This window comes from Podarcis melisellensis (genome assembly GCF_964234715.1).
Source record: "Podarcis melisellensis genome assembly, chromosome: 17".
NCBI lineage: Eukaryota > Metazoa > Chordata > Lepidosauria > Squamata > Lacertidae > Podarcis > Podarcis melisellensis.
The window spans coordinates 14881673-14901554 of record NC_138534.1 but is presented as its reverse complement, the minus strand read 5'-3'; the positions used below and the strand labels follow the sequence as shown (position 1 = coordinate 14901554).

General features: G+C 45.4%; 1 protein-coding gene across 1 annotated transcript in view; it reads right to left on the bottom strand.

Annotated features, from left to right (window-relative positions):
- Window positions 1-19042, bottom strand: part of SAXO1 (stabilizer of axonemal microtubules 1) — a 31426-nt gene extending 12384 nt beyond the window's left edge. Inside the window, exon 1 of the mRNA XM_081894429.1 lies at window positions 18576-19042. Within this exon, the coding sequence (XP_081750555.1) occupies window positions 18576-18637 (62 nt within the window). The 5' untranslated portion in view covers window positions 18638-19042. The remainder of the gene's footprint in view (window positions 1-18575) is intronic.
- Window positions 19043-19882: the final 840 nt, after the last annotated feature.

Genomic DNA, 19882 nt, shown 5'->3' with positions numbered 1-19882 from the left:
TGGGGGGGCTTGTTTGGTAAAAGGAGGGGGCACTGCAATGTGCTCAGCACACTGCCAGCAAATGACTGGGGGTTGTGGAAAAACTTGGATTCTACCTAACTATCTCTTATGCTTCCCCCAAGTTCAGTTTCATGCTGCCCCTTCTTTTGATCGCATTGTCATGACCTTTGTTATTGGGTGGGATATGAAGAAAATATTTATTTGCAGAGATTTATTATAAAGGGACCCCTGACCATGAGGTCCAGTCACACACGTCTCTGGGGTTGCGGTGCTCATCCCGCTTTACTGACCGAGGGAGCCGGCGTACAGCTTCCAGGTCATGTGGTAAGCATGACTAAGCCGCTTCTGGAAAACCAGAGCAGCACACGGAAACGCCGTTTACCTTCCCGCCAGAACGGTACCTACTTATCTACTTGCACTTTGATGTCCTTTCAAACTGCTAGGTTGGCAGGAGCAGGGACCGAGCAACGGGAGCTCACCCCGTCGCGGGGATTCGAACCGCCGACCTTCTGATCGGCAAGCCCTAGGCTCAGTGGTTTAACCCACAGCGCCACCCGTGTCCCATCGCAGTGCTTAGCTGGTGATATATCACAATGCTGGAAACCAGGTATTGCCCAACTGTACATCTGGCCTGGCTATTTCAATAGAATTATCTTACTTGACATGGCAGAGGATTTTGGGGGATGCTCTGTGTTTATACAGGAAACTCTTTGCACTGCATGGTAGAATATATATGTCAACAAACACTCATGGGCTATGGAGGAGAATATTATTGATATCAACCTACACCATGGAAAATCTTCAATCCATATCTTTGCTAAAGTATTATAAAGCACCTTCTGCAGTTAAAGGTGTTGCTGTGTTGCATTGTCCGCCTTGAAGCAATATTGCTAGCTCATCTTCGGAGCCTACGGTGATTTGGCTGGCTGAAAACACATGGCCCGCCAAGCTGAAATAGGCTTTTCTGTAACACCTAGAGCTGCAGAGGTTCTTTATGATCCATGCGCGGGCGGTGCGGAAGAAAGATCTTTCATTTCACGAACTGATAGTGACGAGTGCTATCCTGCTTACTTTATGACCTCGACTTTGCATTGTTAAAATCACCCCTAGTAATTAGAAGTGAATTGGGTGGATTTCTATGCGCTTGGCCAAAGTCCTGGGCCCCAAGTTGTCAGCTGGTGTGACGAGATGGAGTGCGGTTAGAATGGGATCTGACAGAATCTCGAAGGTTCGCCTTCTTCATGAAACAAAGGCCTTTGTGACACGAAATTGGGGAATGAGCCTCAAGAGCACACATGAACCAGGCACCATGGAAGTGTTGTCTTGGGGGCTCTCCTGAGGCCGCAGCCAGGAAAGGATGTTACCAGAGACCCAAATTCCTGAACTGGGGTACTAATACAGCAAAAAAATGAGGGCTACTGAATATTCATAGAATCGTAGTGTTGGAAGGGATCTTAACCCCATGGAATATGTAGCTCTGCCATTTGGGGATCGAACCTGAATCCTTGAAATTATCAGCACCACGCTCTAACCAACTGAGCTATCCAGGCCCAGTAATTCAGATTTTCAAGACACAGGGATCATGTCCTTGTAGGAAAGTGCTCAAGTCTTATATAAATTGCATGACGTCACACAATTACCAGATTATGATTTGTGTATCGGAATGGGTGAATCTGTCAATTTTGATTTCTTTCAGTTTCTCATTCCCCACCACCAGCACCACCTTACAGTTCTCCACATTTCTACATCAGTTTGCATTTTTTTTTTTTAAATCCTCATGAATATTCACTGGCTTCTTAGTGTGACTGTCTCCTCATATAAACATATGTGCATTTTTGTAACTATCACTTGGAGAATTGCACTACAAAATCTGGAGAAGTGTGGGCTTTGCAGAACAGCTGGGTTTATGTTTTGGGAAGCACAGATAGGGAAACGCCTTTAATTGTGAATGGAGCTGAATTTCTCCCCACCCTTATTCACGTAGAGACACTTGGGAAACTGTAACATGCTCATAGCTACCCATGTTATGTACACAGATATGCACACAGCTTTCAGACAATTCCCTACCAAAAATTTCCTGCCAGGAGTGGAGGTTGCATGCGTGTAACTGCGGCCAACAATAGCTCCGCCATCAAGTTTGTGGGACAACTGCTGTAGCCCTGAAAAGACCCTTCGGAGAGAACTCAGGAAGTCCCATGCGTAAGTTGCATGCACTTCTGCAAATGCCATAAGAATGTGGCTAATCTGCTGTATTTGCTGCAGCTCCTTGAACAATGTCAAATATCGTACTTTTCAGTGTATAAGATTATGTTTTTTCTTGAAAAATCATGCTAAAAAGTGGGGGTCGTCTTATACGTGGGTAGTGCCTAGGGTGGACATTTGATTGGTTGCTGCCAAGGCTGTAGTGGCTATTGTGTGTGTTTTTGGCTGCTGCGTCAATAGGTGGGTGTTGATTGGCTGACACTCCAACAGTTGGCCAGCGATGGGACAGATGGGAGCCAGATTTAGCTGCACAATCCTGGGTAACCCTCCCACCACCAAAACAACTCCAGGCAATCCTTTGCAAAAAAAAAAAAAGCTCAACAACTCTATGTCATCCCCCTACGCCCTAGTAAAAATCAACAGGGCTATACGCAATGCGACCGTGCGTCTTGGTGGCTGAATGATAAAACATCCAGAAATTAAATCTGACAAACTGGACCTTTTCAGAACTGACCGAGTGCATCTTACACCTACAGGGAATGAGCGTTGGTTGAGAGACGTGAAGCAGAGCCTTGAAGAGTGAATTCCGCTGTAGGTAGTCTTGGAGGCGAGACTGCGATTCCACGGTCTCGGGTGGTGGTTTTAGGTCTTGGGTGGAATCCTTTCATCCAAGGGTAGGCAAACTAAGGCCCATGAGCCACAAGCAGCCCATGGGGGTCGTTTAACTGGCCCACGAGCCACCCCCGAACTGAGTCGCCCACTTGGCAAGTCCCCGTGTCCTGTGCTAAACTGGCACAGCGCGGGGTGGGGATTCGCTTCCACGGCACCAGAAATCGCATCTGTGCAGACGCAGGAAACCTTGCCAACCCTTGCTTTAGTCTAACAACTGCAGAAGGGGTGAAGGGGTGACTCATCCCTTCCATGCCAGCGGCGATAGCAGGGTTCCCCATTAGAGGGGTATTGAGGGGAGTCTCTGTCCACAAGCGCATTGCAAATGGGCCACAGAGCTCCCCCCAGCATCACAGGAAGGGACCAGCTGTGTAAATGCACATTTTGCAATGGTCCCATATTCTTATTTGACCCTGCCATGCCTCAGACCCCCAACTGGGGGCTGAGAGGGATACACGCCCAATGCCTATGCCAAGGTTTCCTACATCTGAAATTTAATAAAGTTGGGGCCATTTTAATCCCAAAATATGTTGTTGGGTTTACTCCTTTGCCCTTGAGGTCTGGTTCCCGGGGTAAGGGGGGGGGACTGCGCCTGGGCATGCAAACAACGGTCTACATTCTTCTTATTTTTTGAATATCCTTGCATATAAATTTCAAGGCAGTTTACAACCGTACAATAAAACAACTAGAAGTAAGAAAGGGAAACACCCTAGGCAGAGAGACCTAACAATTCTTCATCCAGCTGGAAAAGCTTGTCGAAACAAGAACATCTTCAATTGTTTCCGGACACTACAAATTCCGAGTGCCTGCAGTATCTCAACATTATAGGATTATTTTTATAAGATATATATACACGGGTATGCAGGATAGCTTACAGAGATAATGTAAGGAAGCAAAAGCATACATGTGCAACACATCACAATGTATCACACAGGAATATTAGATGTGGTAATAGTATTAAGAAAATGAAAACACATTGCAGATAAAGGCATATGGAAATGTCAGCCCATTGCTTTTAGACAGTGAGTGGTTTTGAAATAAAACTTAAAGGTGCAGTGAAAAGCAACTCCTCCTTTGGGGAAAGCAAAAGTTTGAAGTCTCTACGCTTATGACTTTAATCCAAAACCTCTACAGGGTTAGTAGGAACTCCTGCAGAGCTCAGAAGCATTTTCCGAATGCCATGGTTGTAACATAGCGCTCTGGATGATAAACCTGATTCCACGAATGCTTCCCAAACGCTAAAACATAGACCAGCAGTTGCATGCACCAATAAACCCAAGTTGGCCATGAAAGCTGGCATCTTGCACATGCAACCAGTACAACACACACACAGACACCATTCATTGGTGAAAAGAAAAGCCACTCTTAAGCATGTGCCAAATATCTCTTTTTACACCGAGGATCATTACCTGTGACATATTGGCCAAGCCTGCATATATATGTACCATACACTTAAAGCATATTTTAACCCAGGGGTCAGCAAACGTTTTCAGCAGGGGGCCGGTCCACTGCCCTCAGACCTTGTAGGGGGCTGGACTATATGGGGGGGGGAATGAACGAATTCCTATGCCCCACAAATAACCCAGAGATGCATTTTAAATAAAAGGACACATTCTACTCGTGTAAAAACACACTGACCATCCGCGGGCCAGATTTAGGAGGCAATTGGGCCAGATCCTGCCCCCAAGCCTTAGTTTGCCTACCCATGTTTTAACCCAAAGAATCCTGGGGATTGTAACTTGTTAAGGCTGCTGGTAATTGTAGTGCTGCGAGGGGTAAACTACAGTCCGCAAGATTATTTGAGGAGAGTCATGTTCTTTAAATGCATGGTGTGTATGCTCTGGAGCCATTGCTCTATGCTATGTGCATAAGCTCTGTACATAGCTGTCAACTTTCAGATTTGAAAATAAGGGATCAGCAGCCAAAATAAGGGATCAGCAGCCTCACCTGTCCCAGGCACTCCTGTCTTCCACTGCCTCCCAGAGTTTGGTCAAACTCATGCTGGTAGCTTCAAGAACACTGTCCAACCATCTTGTCCTCATGGTTCAATGTTACTAGTGAGCAAAGTTACCCAGTCAGGATTTGAATCTTGGTCCTAACTTTTGGGGTTAAGTCTCTATTTAGCTGTCCATTAATACTGACAAACCGTATCTCCTATTCATCTCTCAGGTCCCCTTGTAAATCTAATATACTGACCTCACCACATCCTGCGGTAAAAAAATTCCCCAAGTTAATTACACATTGTGTGAAGATAAGTGTGTGAAGCTACAGCATTCCTACTATCAGCTTAAGTGACACCTTCTCTCTCTCTCTCTCTCTCTCTCTCTCTCTCTCTCTCTCACACACACACACACACACACACACACACACACAGAGAGAGAGAGAGAGAGTACAGCCCCTCTGAGCCAAAGGCCCAAAGGCAGAAAGCCCAGCCAGCAGCCAAACGAAGCCTCAAGCGGTGGTTCCCACAGCGCAGCAACCCGGCAAAGGGATACAGCAGCAAGGAAAAGCACACCGTCACCTCTCCGCTGGGAAGCACTGAAGCAAAGGCGAGTCCCCAGGCAACGCGGCCAATTTGATCGGAACAAGGCATGCAAGCTCCACCCCACAGTCGTTCTCAGACTCCTTATTGGTGAGCAACACAGCCGAGCAACACAGTTGATGAGCCTCCCTGGCCGGCCAGCAGGGAGGAAAAGGAGCCGCTTCCTTTGAAATCCGAGAAATTTATGGGATATCAACAACCCGGGATAACAGCGGGAAACGGTTCTGGAATAAGGGAGATTCCCGCTAAATAAGGGAAGGTTGACAGCTATGGCTCTGTAACGGCCTGTCCCACGCTGACATGTAAAACAGGGTATGTGATTAGGCTGACTGACAATAACAGATTCATATATTTATTTATTTTTAAAAAGACTTTTAATATGCTTTTTATCACATGATCAGACCTTGTGTACTTCAGTAGAAAAACAGCAGTTCAAACATATATTATTATTATTATTATTATTATTATTATTATTATTATTATTTCATCCATCAGAATAACCACTTAACATTACAATCCGGATACGCAGTTTTATAAGGGGCTGGGGGTGGACAAAAAGCAAAATCCAGATCTTTATTGCTTAGCCAAAGGCCATCATCTGTCCATACAACAGTACGATAAAACGTGAGACACCACTCAAAATAGTTTTAAAACCAAGAGCACTGTTCATCGCAATAGCCTATATAAATTGAATATCTTTTACGATACAATTATTATTTTTAAGTTTACTCTTATTATTAATAGCAGCAAATAATATCACAGAAAAGACAGGCTCCTGCCCGTTCATAATCTAACTCAACACTTTAACAACAGAGTTGACAGTCCCCTGCTATCTGACAATTCTCCATTGACTTTCGTTATACTAAGCCACGCTGTCACACAAGTCATGTGGGATCCAGCTCATTCCACAAAAACCACAATTAGAAAACCAGCTAGATAAAACATGATCTTATGGGTCTGGTTTGTCCGCAAAAGAGCAGTACATTCTGTCCTCCCCAATTCCTTTTGCTCCCCCAATCACTTTGCTACTAATTTATAGCTATGGCGACTCTATAGACTGCGCTGCAATATTTTATACGCCAGAGTTTCTGCCCCAGAGACCTCGGGGCTCCTCCAAAGAAATTCCTCTAAACCATCCCTCTGAATGTTCAGAAGAGAAGCTATTCAGCCCTTCCAAGGTGAATTGTAGTATTTTCAGGGGTTCAAGGGGCCAAAGAGGGAACCGCTGAACGTCTTCCCCCTTTCTCTTATGGTAGCAGCTGCATCTGTTGCAACAAAAGCTCTTGAGCAAGGCAAAACTGGGTGCAACCCTGGAGCGACACTGTTTTCCAAAATAAAATTTTGGTGTTCTCTAGTGCGGGTATATATACGTACAGTTTAATGGTTATTTTTTAAGGAAAGCAAAACCAAAGTTTTAAAAATGCACAAATCTGTGCTCTGAACTGGCTGCTGCGATAAGAGTCAGCTGTGATTTATCAGCCACTGGGAGCATTTTATTAATTCCAAATGAGGTCAATAGTCTGAGAAGAGGACAGACATTGGAGCATGTTGTTAAAGACTCTCGTGAATGTCTCCTCTTTATAAGCTGCAGCGAGGCAGAGTCATTACAAGGTCAGCTTCTTTACTGTCAGCTCGCAGGGTCAGCAAAGGGTCCGCCATGAGATCATTACATTTCTCAAGGCAGACGGCCTGTCATGACATTCGCTTAAAAACTTCCCTTTGTCTTTTGAAGGCTGTAATCCTAAACACGCTCAGGGCAGCCCTGCAAAGCAGAATTAACTGCTTTTTCAAGTCAATGACTTTGTCCTCTTTCCTGGTTTTCTGGTTTGGGCAAAATGGTGCATGTGAAAGCCACCGGCTCAACGGGTTGCAACCTTGCAAGTCCACAATTGGACCTCTGGCTCCTTTAAAGGCAGGGTGTAGAATTATATCCGGGCCTCTGGTGAAGGGATTAAGCATCCCCCGTTTTCTTTGTGTAAATCTTCCTGAAGCTGCTGTTTGCCCCAAGGTGTTTTTCTTAGTTTGCACCAGGAAAATGGCAGAAGGGGCTGGGACCAGGAGTATATATGTTAAATACTTTGAATAACGGTTATATACACAATTGCGTGGCGAGTTCCCGCCCCCCACCAGGATAAATAAAGACACAAGACACCATAATTTAAGGTTAAATGGGCGAATTAGGCCACAACTTTATTGAATTCAGGAATGAGAGGCATTGGCTTAGGCATTGGTCCTATCGACTATCCGGCTCCAGCCCATTTGCTGGAGACACGGGGAAGGGTTAACACTATATCGGGGGAGTCTCCTGCCGAGGCACGTCGACTAGGAGCTCCCCGGGTCACCGCTCGGGGGCGTGCCTTTGGCCCACCCCTCCATAGGCTTCGGACAGGGCCACGCCCCCCAGAGTCCTTTAACGGACCACCCTTCGCTCACTGGGGGGAGGTGATGGCGTTCCTCCCCCCACACACATCCTTTTAACCTCTTCTTACCAATGCCTACCGCCAATGCCGAAGAGTTGTGATGAGTTGCTACGAGGTAGGCGAAAAACCAAAAGGCTGTAAATTGCCAATTGGGAAAAATTCCTACCATGCCCCTTGCGGCGACAGACCGAAGTCCATACCAAAGTCAGAGACCTACCTAAAGCCTACCTAAAGGGAGGGAGGGTGGGAAATAGTGGGGGCTAGCCAGCGAAAAGAGGGCAAGCCCCCTCTGGGCCGGCCCTAAATAGGGCAGGCCACGCCCCCCGCCAGCCGATTGGACAGACACGGCCGGGATTCCCCTGCTCTCGCGGGGGCTGAAACCAGCTCCCGCTCACGTGGGGGTGGGCGTGAAGCCCGCAACCCCACCTCCTGGGCAGGCCGGAAGTGGCTTTGGCAAATAGCGAAATGGAAGCATCCCCCGCCCCCCACTCTCTTGTGAAGATCAAGATATAAGGGTGACTGAGGGCACCATAGATATATTTATAATTTTGTGTATTATGAGGATTATATGAGGATTATTAATGTGTTTTATCTTCTTTTTCTCATTAGTTTCCTTTCTGGTTGATAGACTGTCTTCTATTTTCTTTTTAGTTTAGTTGGAATTTGATGGTATATTAGGTTGAAAACTGTTAATAAAATTGATTGATTGATTTTTTAAAAGGAAAATGACATGGCAGAGGATTAACTCCCCTTTTAGCAACACTATAATCCAGATCCAATTGAACACTGAACTGTAAAACGCAATACAGAATGCAAAACTTTCATCAGCATCCAGCTGTTTGCCAGTATAAAGTCCAAAATTTGGATAGGAGTGTTTGGATAGGAGTGTTTTGGGTGTTTATAAATGTAAAAAATAATAATAATTCAGCAGCACAGATGGCAACCTGGGACCATAGCAGGACCAGATAAAAAATGGTTTGTGGCCTAGCACATATTGCAGTCCATTAACAGAAAATTAGGATGACAAAGAAGTGATTATAGGAAAAGCTACCCCAGCACATCTTCAGATGAGAAGTAGGAGGGTTTTCCTTCCAAACTGGGTATCATGCAATCTTATTGCAAAAGGCAGTTAAATGCAAACAGGTGTGGTAATTAAGATCCTAAATACCAATTAAATGGGTAGAACATAATATTTCCTCCTTTGGTGAAACCTAATCTAAGAAAGAAGCTTCCTGAAGGAAGGATGTCAGAGATCAGAGAGAATTTCTGAGGCCTAAGACAGCTTTCCTAATCCAAAAGTCAGCCGTCGGTTCTCAGCTGGCAGAAGGCAAGACTTATTTTACAAGCCCCCTGCCCACAAAAAGCTGCCATTCACTGAAGCTGATGAAGAAAGAGATATACACCCACAGCAACTTAAGAGGATTAGGGATGGGGCAGATTTTACAATGGGACCTGTTCAAATCATCTGATCTCCTGGCGTTTGCTGCACTAGGAGTTATTTAGTTATTTCTCTCTATTTTTTTAATATATATATCTGTGCTCATGTGGATCTCAAATGATATGATGGTGGAAGCAAAACAGAAGAGGAAATTCTCACATGTCGTGTTTCATTCACAAACAACGAAACTTCCAACTCTCCTGCGCAACTAAGAGAAAGAAAACAAGGGCTGAAAGACAGGGCACGATAAATAAAAATATGTGGATGTGGCTTTTTCACGTAGGCAGAACCGATCTCACTTCACTGTGTGCAACACTACTTGCTAGAAGAGAAGGCTAGGTTATACAATCAAACCTCGGCTCCTGAACGCCTTCGTTACCGTACATTTCGGCTCCCGAACGCCGAAAACCCGGAAGTAAGTGTTCCAGTTTTTGAACATTTTTTGGAAGCTGAACGTCCGATGCAGCTTCCGCTTGACTGCAGGAAGCTCCTGCAGCCAATCGGAAGCCGGGCCTCGGTTGTCAAACATTTCGGAAGCCAAATGGGCTTCCAAAAAGGATTAAGTTCTGTTAAGTTGTGGGTGAACATATCAGACAACACAGCAATTCTTCAAACAGCTCTTGTTTATTCACAGGCCAGAACTGAACTGAAGGGTTCAGCCAGCCTGCTTATATAGAGCTCCACTAGAACGCAACAGTAACCATTTTCTGTAACTATCCAATCACTGAACGTCACTTTCGAACCCTTATTTGCATATGTGGACCTGAACTATCTACAGTATCCCCCTGCTGGCCCAGGGTGAGAACTTCAGTACATAACAAGTTCAACAATGGAGGTTTGACTGTATTTTGTTATTTTATGAGAGCCATGCTTTTAGCCTGCCACTGGTGGTATTCCATCAGAATCATTTCCTCTCCTAGCCAGCGCATTCATGCACATCATAAAATGTGTCCCAGGATGCTGTGGGGCATTGCCTTGGTAATAAGCTATCCTTTTGTGAAGCATGCTGGGAAGTTATCCACAAAGCATTCTGAGCCAACAAGCACGATTGATGATGAAAGCAACCTCTTGCTGCACACAAGGAATGCTGGGGTATTAGCACTCTTACTACTGAAAGGGCAGTACTTCAACCCCAGCAACAGCTGTGCTCCATAGCTCATCCAGTGGGAAGCAGCACTGGTAAGTTGACTACAGCAACTTCTGTATCAATGCCAACCACTGTGGTTGGCCTTCTAGGTTGGATCCTAGGTTGAGGGTGAAATCTCAACACAAAGTACCTGGGAGTAGGTTCTGTGGAATTCAACAGGATTAAAGTTTGCATTTGGGAGGAAAGCAATGACAAACCTAGACAGCATCTTAAAAAGCAGAGACATCACCCTGCCAACAAAGGTCCGTATAGTAAAAGCTATGGTTTTCCCAGTAGTGATGTATGGAAGTGAGAGCTGGACCATAAAGAAGGCTGATCGCCGAAGAATTGATGCTTTTGAATTATAGTGCTAGAGGAGACTCTTGAGAGTCCCATGGACTGCAAGAAGATCAAACCTATCCATTCTAAGGAAAATCAGCCCTGAGTGCTCACTGGAAGGACAGATCATGAAGCTGAGGCTCCAGTATTTTGGCCACCTCATCAGAAGAGAAGACTCCCTGGGAAAGACCCTGATGTTGGGAAAGGAGAAGGGGACGATAGAGGACAAGATGGTTGTATAGTGTTCTTGAAGCTAGCAGCATGAGCCTGACCAAACTGCGGGAGGCAGTGGAAGACAGGAGTGCCTGGCGTGCTCTGGTCCATGGGGTCACGAAGAGTTGGACACAATTAAACAACTAAACAACCACAAAAGTTTGCGTAGGCATGGTGAGGACTGCATGGTTCATTGCTAATAAGCCCCACTGATTTCAATGGGTCTGCTCTGAATGTGGCTAAGTCTGGATTCAACCCACTGATGAAAAGCTCTGGGGTTTGCTCTACAGAGCTCAGTGCAGCCAAGATGCCCGCCCGCCCCTCCATTGTGGTTTGGCTCGGCAATATATGGTGGTTTCCAACATCGCAATAGATCACCACCTAAACATCGCGATATACCGATATATCACTATGTCTGAAATAAGGATGGAGCTATGTAAGGGCACTGGCTGGCTTCATGGTTTTTCCTACATTGTGATTTTTGCATAGCACACACATCATGATTCGCAATATATTGCCAGGTAAAAAAATTATGAAACCAGTATCACATTACGGACTTCAAAGCGGTTTTGGATAATATATCAATATACTGCAGAGCCCTATTTGGGGAAGGCAAATGTGAGAAGTAATCGCCAGGGAGAGGTTGCTCCTTTCCCAACAGAAGTTGCTCAGGAGCAGCAAAGTTTAAGGGGATAAGTCTGAGTCACAAGTGACTTACAACCAAGTAAAAACTGCAATAAAAAAACTATTTAAACCCATTTAAAACAGGCTAACCAATACAATATCATGGGAGCTATTCCCCAAATGCTGAGGAGACAAAAAACACATTTGTCTGGCATCAAACAGATGACAAGGCTGGCTCCCCACACAGCAGAGTGTGGAGTCCTGTTGCCACTCTCTGGACCTCCCTTGGAGAAGGTACACAGGGAAGGGTGATGATCTCAGGCTCCAGGCAGGTTCATATGGGGGCAAGATACAACGCTACCTCAGTTGTCGAACACAATCCATTCCGGAAGACCGTTCGACTTCCGAAACGTTCAACAACTGAGGCACAAAGGGCGGTTGTCAAAGTCAATGGAGAAAAAATGAAAAAACCCAGCGGATGCTGTTCAACTTCTGAGGCACATTTGAAAACGGAAGCAATTACATCCGGGTTTTCAGCATTCGGCTTCCGAGACGCTCGAAAACCAAGGTACCACTGTATTTCAAAACTAGCAGCAGGGAGGGAGAGCACATTTGCAGGGACTAGTTATTTGACCTAATACTTCCCCACCTATTCTCTCCCTAACCTCGCATTCCATAGAATCATAGAATTGTGGTGTTTGCCTTGTAATAATAATAATAAATCCTAGTTGGGAATGAAGGTGGGCATTCAGTTATCAGCACCTTCAAATGTAAAGTACCTCTCTCTTCCCAAAAGCATAGGGCAGATTTAAAGAACGCAGAGCAAAGGCAAGTGAATAGAGGCAAGAGCACTCACAGCTAACAGCAACCTCCACATTCTGGCATTCTAAGGTCTATGTTGCCACCCTGTGGAATTCAGAGGGAAAAAGATGCCGAGGAGAACCTTGTTGACAGCGACAGAGAACTTCCGCAGGAACAGGACTAGCAATTAGTGGCCCTGACTAGTCCCTGCCCTCCTCTCCTGGCCATCTCCACTTAGCAGTGGGGGATAATGGGCATCCAAGAAGCTTACTAGACTACAATATGGCAGCATCATCTTGAACCACTCCCAATGCAAACTCCGAGCTCCATCTTTGGTGCTGCATGGCTGCTGTTGCTACAACAGCAAGGTTGTGCCTCAAGAGTGGCATATTTTGAACCAATCTGTCCAAAATTTGGTACCCCTAAATTTTGCCCCAATTCTCTGGCTATAGTGGAACATTGAGCCCAACTTTGGATTAGCTCAGATTGGGCAAATATTTTTTTTCTAAGCAATGTTATAGTGGAGTGGAAAACACAGAAAGCTGCCTTATTCTGAGACATGCCATTGGTCCATCTATCTCAGTATTGCCTACACCATGGGTAGGCAAACTAAGGCCCGGGGGCCGGATCCGGCCCAATCGCCGCCTAAATCTGGCCCACGGACAGTCTGGGAATCAGCATGTTTTTACATGTGCAATGTGTGCTTTTATTTAAAATGCATCTCTGGATTATTTGTGGGGCATAGGAATTTATTCATTATTTTTTCAAAATATAGTCCAGCCCCCCACAAGGTCTGAGGGACGGTGGACCAGCCCCCTGCTGAAAAAAGTTTGCTGACCCCTGCAGTAGTCTAAGCAGGAGCTAACCAGAGCATTCACCACTCTGGCAAGAAAGTCTGTGGGCAGGCAGCTCTCAGCCAGCGTACCAGGTGGAGCTGGTAGGCAGCCACCCTGGACACAGAGTTAACCTTCACCTCCATGGACAACTGTGAGTCCAAAATGACCCCAAGGCTAGGGTTGCCAAGAAAGTTGTCAGGTTTTGCCAAAGTTTTAGAGCAAAGGAAAATTGTTGTTTTTTATCTTTTTTTAAAGGAAGATTGGCAGAAACAACACTACCGACATGGGTTGGATATGCCTATTTCTGCTGGGGCACTGCTTCCGACCGCTGTATTCTGGGTATGTCCAGGAAATTCCAGGTGTATGGCAAGCCTACCCAAGGCTTCGGGGCACAGTAACCCCATTCAGGACCGGAGACTCTCCCACACCTGCCCGCCCCATCCCCCCCAAACGGTACTTCTGTCTTGTCAGGATTCAACCTCAATCTGCTAGCTGCCATTATCCGATCCCATAGCCCAGAACCTACCAGCGTTGTTGTTAGATACGATTCAGAAAAAAATCAGATGCCAACTGGAGCATCAATGTTGATATTAGGTGCACAACAACTACTCATGGGAAGACTCGTATTAAGATCCGAAAGGTCCTCTTCTGTGGATACAATAAGTCTTCCTGGCAGAAGAAGTTCCTTCAGTCAGCGAAGGTAAACCTTTGGTTCCAGCCCAAATCACTGTAACCCAGGGATGGGAACCTGTGCTTCTCCCAGATACTGATGCTGAGTTGGAGTTCAACAACTTCAGTCCGCCCGGCTTCAGATAACCAGGGATGATGGGAGCTGGAGTCCAGCGACATTTGGAGGGCAGCAAGTTCACCACCTCTGCGGTAACCTGTTGAACAGATGCACGCCTGTTTCGCAAACATACAATGGCTGGTGTGTGCCTTCCATTAAAGTCAATATTCAAAATAATGCACCTAGGTGGCTCTGTTCTTCTCCTGCTGCAGTTATTTGAACGGCTTCTGGAGCTTGTATACTCAGGTGAGGGCAGCAGGTGTTGAATGTCCTCTTAAAATGTAAATATTTCACACTAGGTACTTTTATCCATGTCTACATAGTTTCACCTTGCCGTGAAGGAACGTTACATGCATTTAAAAACTTTTGAGAAGAGAAACTGCTTCCCATGTGTTCAAATCTCTTGGTCAAAGCACAAAGCAAGCCAGCAAAATACACACGGCTCTATTTTTTGGAGCAAAATAATAAATAGCCACCCTGTTGACACACAAGCAGTTGGATCACTCTCCAGCCCTGCAGAGGGTCCTGATGGATATCCCTAGCATGGCTCCACAGCCCAGACTAAATAGCTTCCTGCTGATAGATGCAGCACTCCCCTTATGTTATGCCCTGCAACGGGCAAGGTCACAAATAATGATATGCGCTAGGAAACATCAGCAAGCCATCAGGCATCTGAAAGGACGTTCCACATTGTTATGTCGAGGTGGTTGTAAATTCCTCATCGAAAGAGTCGTTGGATCCAGAGTCTTTAAAGAATGCCATGACTGCACTGTACCTAAAGTAACATAGTCTGGACCAAGGAGGTGTTAATAACTATATGTCAGATTCAAAAGAAAATCCCTTCTTTGGCAAGGTGTTTGAGTGGGTGGTTGCTCAGCTCATGACTCTCTGCGGACGACACTGATTTACTAGATCCTCTTCAGGTGGGCTTGAGGCCTGGTTGCGGAACTGAAACTGATTTTGTTGCCCTGTGGGATCACCTCTGCTGAGACAAAGACAAGGGTGTGTGTGACACACTGTCAGTTTTCTTCAATCCTTTTGACTCCATCAACCATGGTATCCTGCTGAATAGGCTGTCTGGGTTGGAGGGAACACACTGCACTGTCCCTTGGGTGCTTCAGTCTTTGCACAAAGTTCTCCTTTGTTGGTTTGGATTGCTAAATTGTTTTAGCAGCTATGGTTTGTGCGTTTTATAGGTGGGTTTGTTTGGAGGGGGGGTTCGCTGGCCTTTTTGCTGTTGTTTCCTTGGTTTTTACGAGGAAATCTGTGTGTGTGTGTGTGTGTGTGTGTGTGTGTGGACCCCCATGCACAATAGTAGAGTATGCAAAAGGACCTATGCATTGGCAGTCACACGTCAACTGAATGCAGGCAAAATGGTTACCACCTGTACATCATAATAATAATACATGCCAAGTTCACAGAGGTTGTTTCTTAAAAGAGAGAGAGAGACTATAGAAGAATGGATGTAGCTAGATCTTACACAGCTTTGCTAGCTTTCGAATTCTGAGTGGATTAGCACCTTTAGCCCAAGTTATGCATCATCCGAATATTCATATTTATCAAGGGCAGAAGTACAGATTGCTTTAACTTTCAAGCAGTTTCAGTACTACCAACCACTATCTTAAGAGAATTATTGAGGGCAATAAACTCATCAGAAGACAAGGTTTTCCAGCACTTCAGATTCCCCAAACAGAAGCGTTTGGCCATCCTCGCACGTCCTTACAACACATATTACAAACAAATGGCTTTAAACGACGGGCCGGATGTAGACATGGGAAAGCACCAATACAGGTAAAAAGCAGAAACATTCAGTGCAAAGTGCACTTCGTTGGATCTAAGACACGGGTGTCAAACACAAGGCCCGTGGGCCAAATCCGGCCCGCCAGACCTCGTCATGTGGCCCATGTAGCCGCCACCGACCGCCAGCCTTCACCTTTTATTCTCGTGCTTTTTTTTTTTTTTTGACACAAGAAAGCCGCCTCTTCAGTGCATGCGCGGCAGCCTACAAGCCAGAGAACATCTGCCCTCTAGCAGTGCCGGTCGTTCTACACAGGAAACCTCCACTTGTTTTTATATTGAGCGCATGTTTTTATATTGAGCTGATGCGGCCCCCGATGAATTTGAGTTTGACACCCCTGATCTAAGACATTTCAAATTAAGCATGCTCTTGAAGAACATCGTAAAAACAACCAGCCTTAATCTTTAACCTCCAGCAACTCTGCTGCCAAACAGTCCAAGCAAGATTGGTTGTTTAAAATGTACCTCTGAACATACTAATTTGAAACACGTTGAGCCTGCATCTGGCAGCTCCCTTTCCTCTTTTCCTTGCATAGAATGTCTCCATAGATACTGCAAGGACTTCTGAGGGGGCAGAACACCTCTGTATGCTGCAGTCAAAGAGACACACTGCATGATCCCTGTCAGTGAAGGCTAAGTCACTTGGGGTCTGGTTCTGTCTCAACTGTAGCTGTGTCCCCCTAATGCTATACTTTGCTTTTTCATTAAGGGAGCAGGTGGTGCCGTGCTATAAACAACTAGTTCAGAAGGTCGGCGGTTCAAATCCCCGCAACGGAGTGAGCTCCCATTGCTCTGTCCCAGCTCCTGCCAACCTAGCAGTTCGAAAGCATACCAGTGCAGATAGATAAATAGCCACCACCGTGGCGGGAAGGTAAATGGCATTTCCATGCGCTCTGGTTTCCATCATGGTGTCCCGTTGCGCCAGAAGCAGTTTAGTCCTGCTGGCCACATGTCCCAGGAAGCTGTCTGTGGACAAACGGCGGCTCCCTCGGGCCCGAAAGCGAGATGAGCACCGTAATACCATAGTCACCATTGACTGGACTTAACCATCCATGGGTCCTTTACCTTTTCATTCCTAAGAGGTGGGGAAGTCTGTGGGGTACATCTGTTTACTGACTCATCTAACCCCAGTCATTGAGAATCAAGCCTGCTCTGATCTACCCTGGGTTCAGATCCTTGATCACACAAGTGTGGTGGAATGTTAAGAATTCAGATAAATCTGCTAGGAATATGAGAGCTCACCACCACACAAATCCATATATATCTACTACAGCACACTATTGTGAGTCTAGATTCCAACATTTAAAGATACTTCTTAAACAAGTTCCCACTTCTGGGTCTTCCAGTGAGTTATTGTCCTCATCTATAGACTCAATCCCTTCATTCTTTTCTTATTATGGGTTGGAGGAGACTGTCAACACTTAATCCTGTTTCAAGCTGGAAAGGATGGACTGTGCTGAATTGTGTCAAGCAAACAGAGTTTCACACCGCAAATACAAATAATTGTGGAATAACATTATTTTGCTGCTGGCTGTGCTGAAAAACCAGCTTCTCACAGACATCTCTGCATGGCGTCCGTGGCGCTAACCACTGAAATGTAGACACTTTGGAAAAAGACAGCTGAGCAGCCAGTGTATCCATAAATGAGAGATTAAGGCAAACGCGGACCAAATTCAGCACCAGTGCGACTCCTTTTGTAAATATATCTGAAACCACTGTCAGTGCCATGGAAAAACAGCAACAGATGTGGAAGGCTAGGAAAAGTGTTAATGTACCCAAAATAAAGGAGACACAGATGTACTAACAGTGGGCGATGTGTGTGTTTCTGCTCTGTGCCAAATCCACCAAACACATTGAGTTCCCCAGCTGTGAGCCCACACACATTGCTCCAGATGTAGAGATTGAAGCAACCTCTCGCACAGGCAGGAGCATCCAGGTCACGACCCACAGAGGCTCAAGAAAACTGTCACCCAATGTCAGTATGCTGACTTTATGCGATGTCTGGACTGTATCAGAGGTGTAGAATTAAAAAAGGAGTACTGCAAGGTTGAAATCAATGTATGGACAGCCATGAAACACATTGGCTTAGAGCCAGTGATATCAGAAAGTTGCCATGGGCACCTCATAGTTAAAAGTTTTCCTCTGCAACCTGAGGTTCCCGGTGATCAAGCTGCACTACTGGTTTATACACGTACTGTCCTAATGCTTATCTAGAAAACATATAGAGATGGTTACCACTGCAGGAAAGTATAGCTGATGCAGTTCAGAAAAGCCCTACTAGACGACCAACAGCTGTCCTAAGCAAGGCGGTTTATGGATGCAAGTCAATTCACATAGGAACAAAATGGGCAAAACCAAGACCTGATGTGTTTTGCAATGCAAATTCATACCAAGCAGAAGAAACTACGGATTGCAAAGAATGACCACCCACATCCCTACCAGCAACCCTTCCCCCAAAACTTCTAGGTCAGGCCAGCTACTACCAGCCACCCAGTAGGGCTGGGCAATAGCTGGTTTTAAACATCACAATATATCACCAGCTAAACATAATGATATACTGATATATCACACTGTCTGAAATAAGGATGGAGCTATGTAAAGGCATTAAAAGTTGCGTGGCTGTTCTGAAAATCAACTCGTATACATCCTTGGCCACGGGACCACAACACAGCGAGAGATTCTGTCTGTAACAGCTCTGCAAAAGCGACTTAACCGGGAATGGGGATGGAGGTGTGTATCTTTATCTATGATTGCGCAAGCCAGCACACGGCATATACATACCCACAGTCGCAAATCTCGCAAATGCATGGTTGGGAGAGACGTGAAACCGCTGGAGAAGCCATGGCTGCTGCAGTCCTGTTTCTTCTGGGGTGCAACCTGTAGGCTAGCTCTTCCTCATCTCACTGCAGCAGGTCACAAAGGAAGAAAGTATTCTGCACATCTCAGCTAGTCAGCTTTCCTAGAGCAGCACAAATTCTCTTTCCCCCTAAACTTGCTGCTGTTCAAGCCTCTGCTAATCCAGGCCTGCTCTGCAAAGGACAGGGGACTCATAATATCCTCTTGGGGTGGTCACTTGGAGATCCTTTGTGAAGTCACCAAGGTAGACCTGGATCTTGCAGCAGCAAAACAGCCAAAAGCAGGACTTAGCACAGCCCCCACCACAAAACAGAGGAGGAATTCATAGCTCAATTTATAGCCAGCTCAATTTTAAATCTGGGAATCACTAAACTACTCCAGTTGTGGGCAAATCAGAAAGAGCAGGGCTGCTTTAGAGATGCAAGCTAGAGGGCCCCCATTTCAATATTTATAAAAAGGAAAACAAAATTTAGTTAATACAGCTGCAAACATTACTTGACAATATTTTATTTGAGAACTGTTAGCCTTCCATGTGGAGCTTCGTATCAGTCCTTTGAAAACCTTAATGTATCAGTGCCAAAGGCACAGTAACACATGAATATTAAATTGCTATTGTTTTCTTGTTTCTGTTCCTGTGGGCATTTGGGGCATATTTCCTGCAACATTGTCAAAACTACCTGTGAACGTGGAGTGGAGTGGAGCAAAACCCACACGCTGCCCACTAATATTGAAAACAGATCCGTACACATGTTTGATATTAGAACACTTCCTGTAATAAAAATGTTACTGAGACAGGCCACAAGACTTTTTGTATTAGGGAGAATATGTATATCCTGCTTTATAGACCCAAGAGGATCGCAGTGGCTTACAAAATATCCTTAAATCTAGTACAGAGACAGAAATTAAATGGCACTCCACATTGAATCAGGATTACTTGGCCATCATCCTTGGCGTCATCCTATCAGGTAGCAAGTCCCAACAAAATATTTTGAGGCAAGGGAGTAAGCTGTGCAGCTGAAGCATATGAAAGAAGACATCATCCCTTGCTGGCAGTTTCTTTTATAGGGGCTTTTCTACATTAACACACTATATGAAAAAGTAGCAAGTCTGACTTGGGACTCAGCTACACAGCAGCAAATAAAACATTTTAAATGTGTTGCAAAGTGCAATATACAAATGTGACACTAGATGGCGACGGTGAGCTAAGCAAAATTAAAAGTATTTTTCCAAAA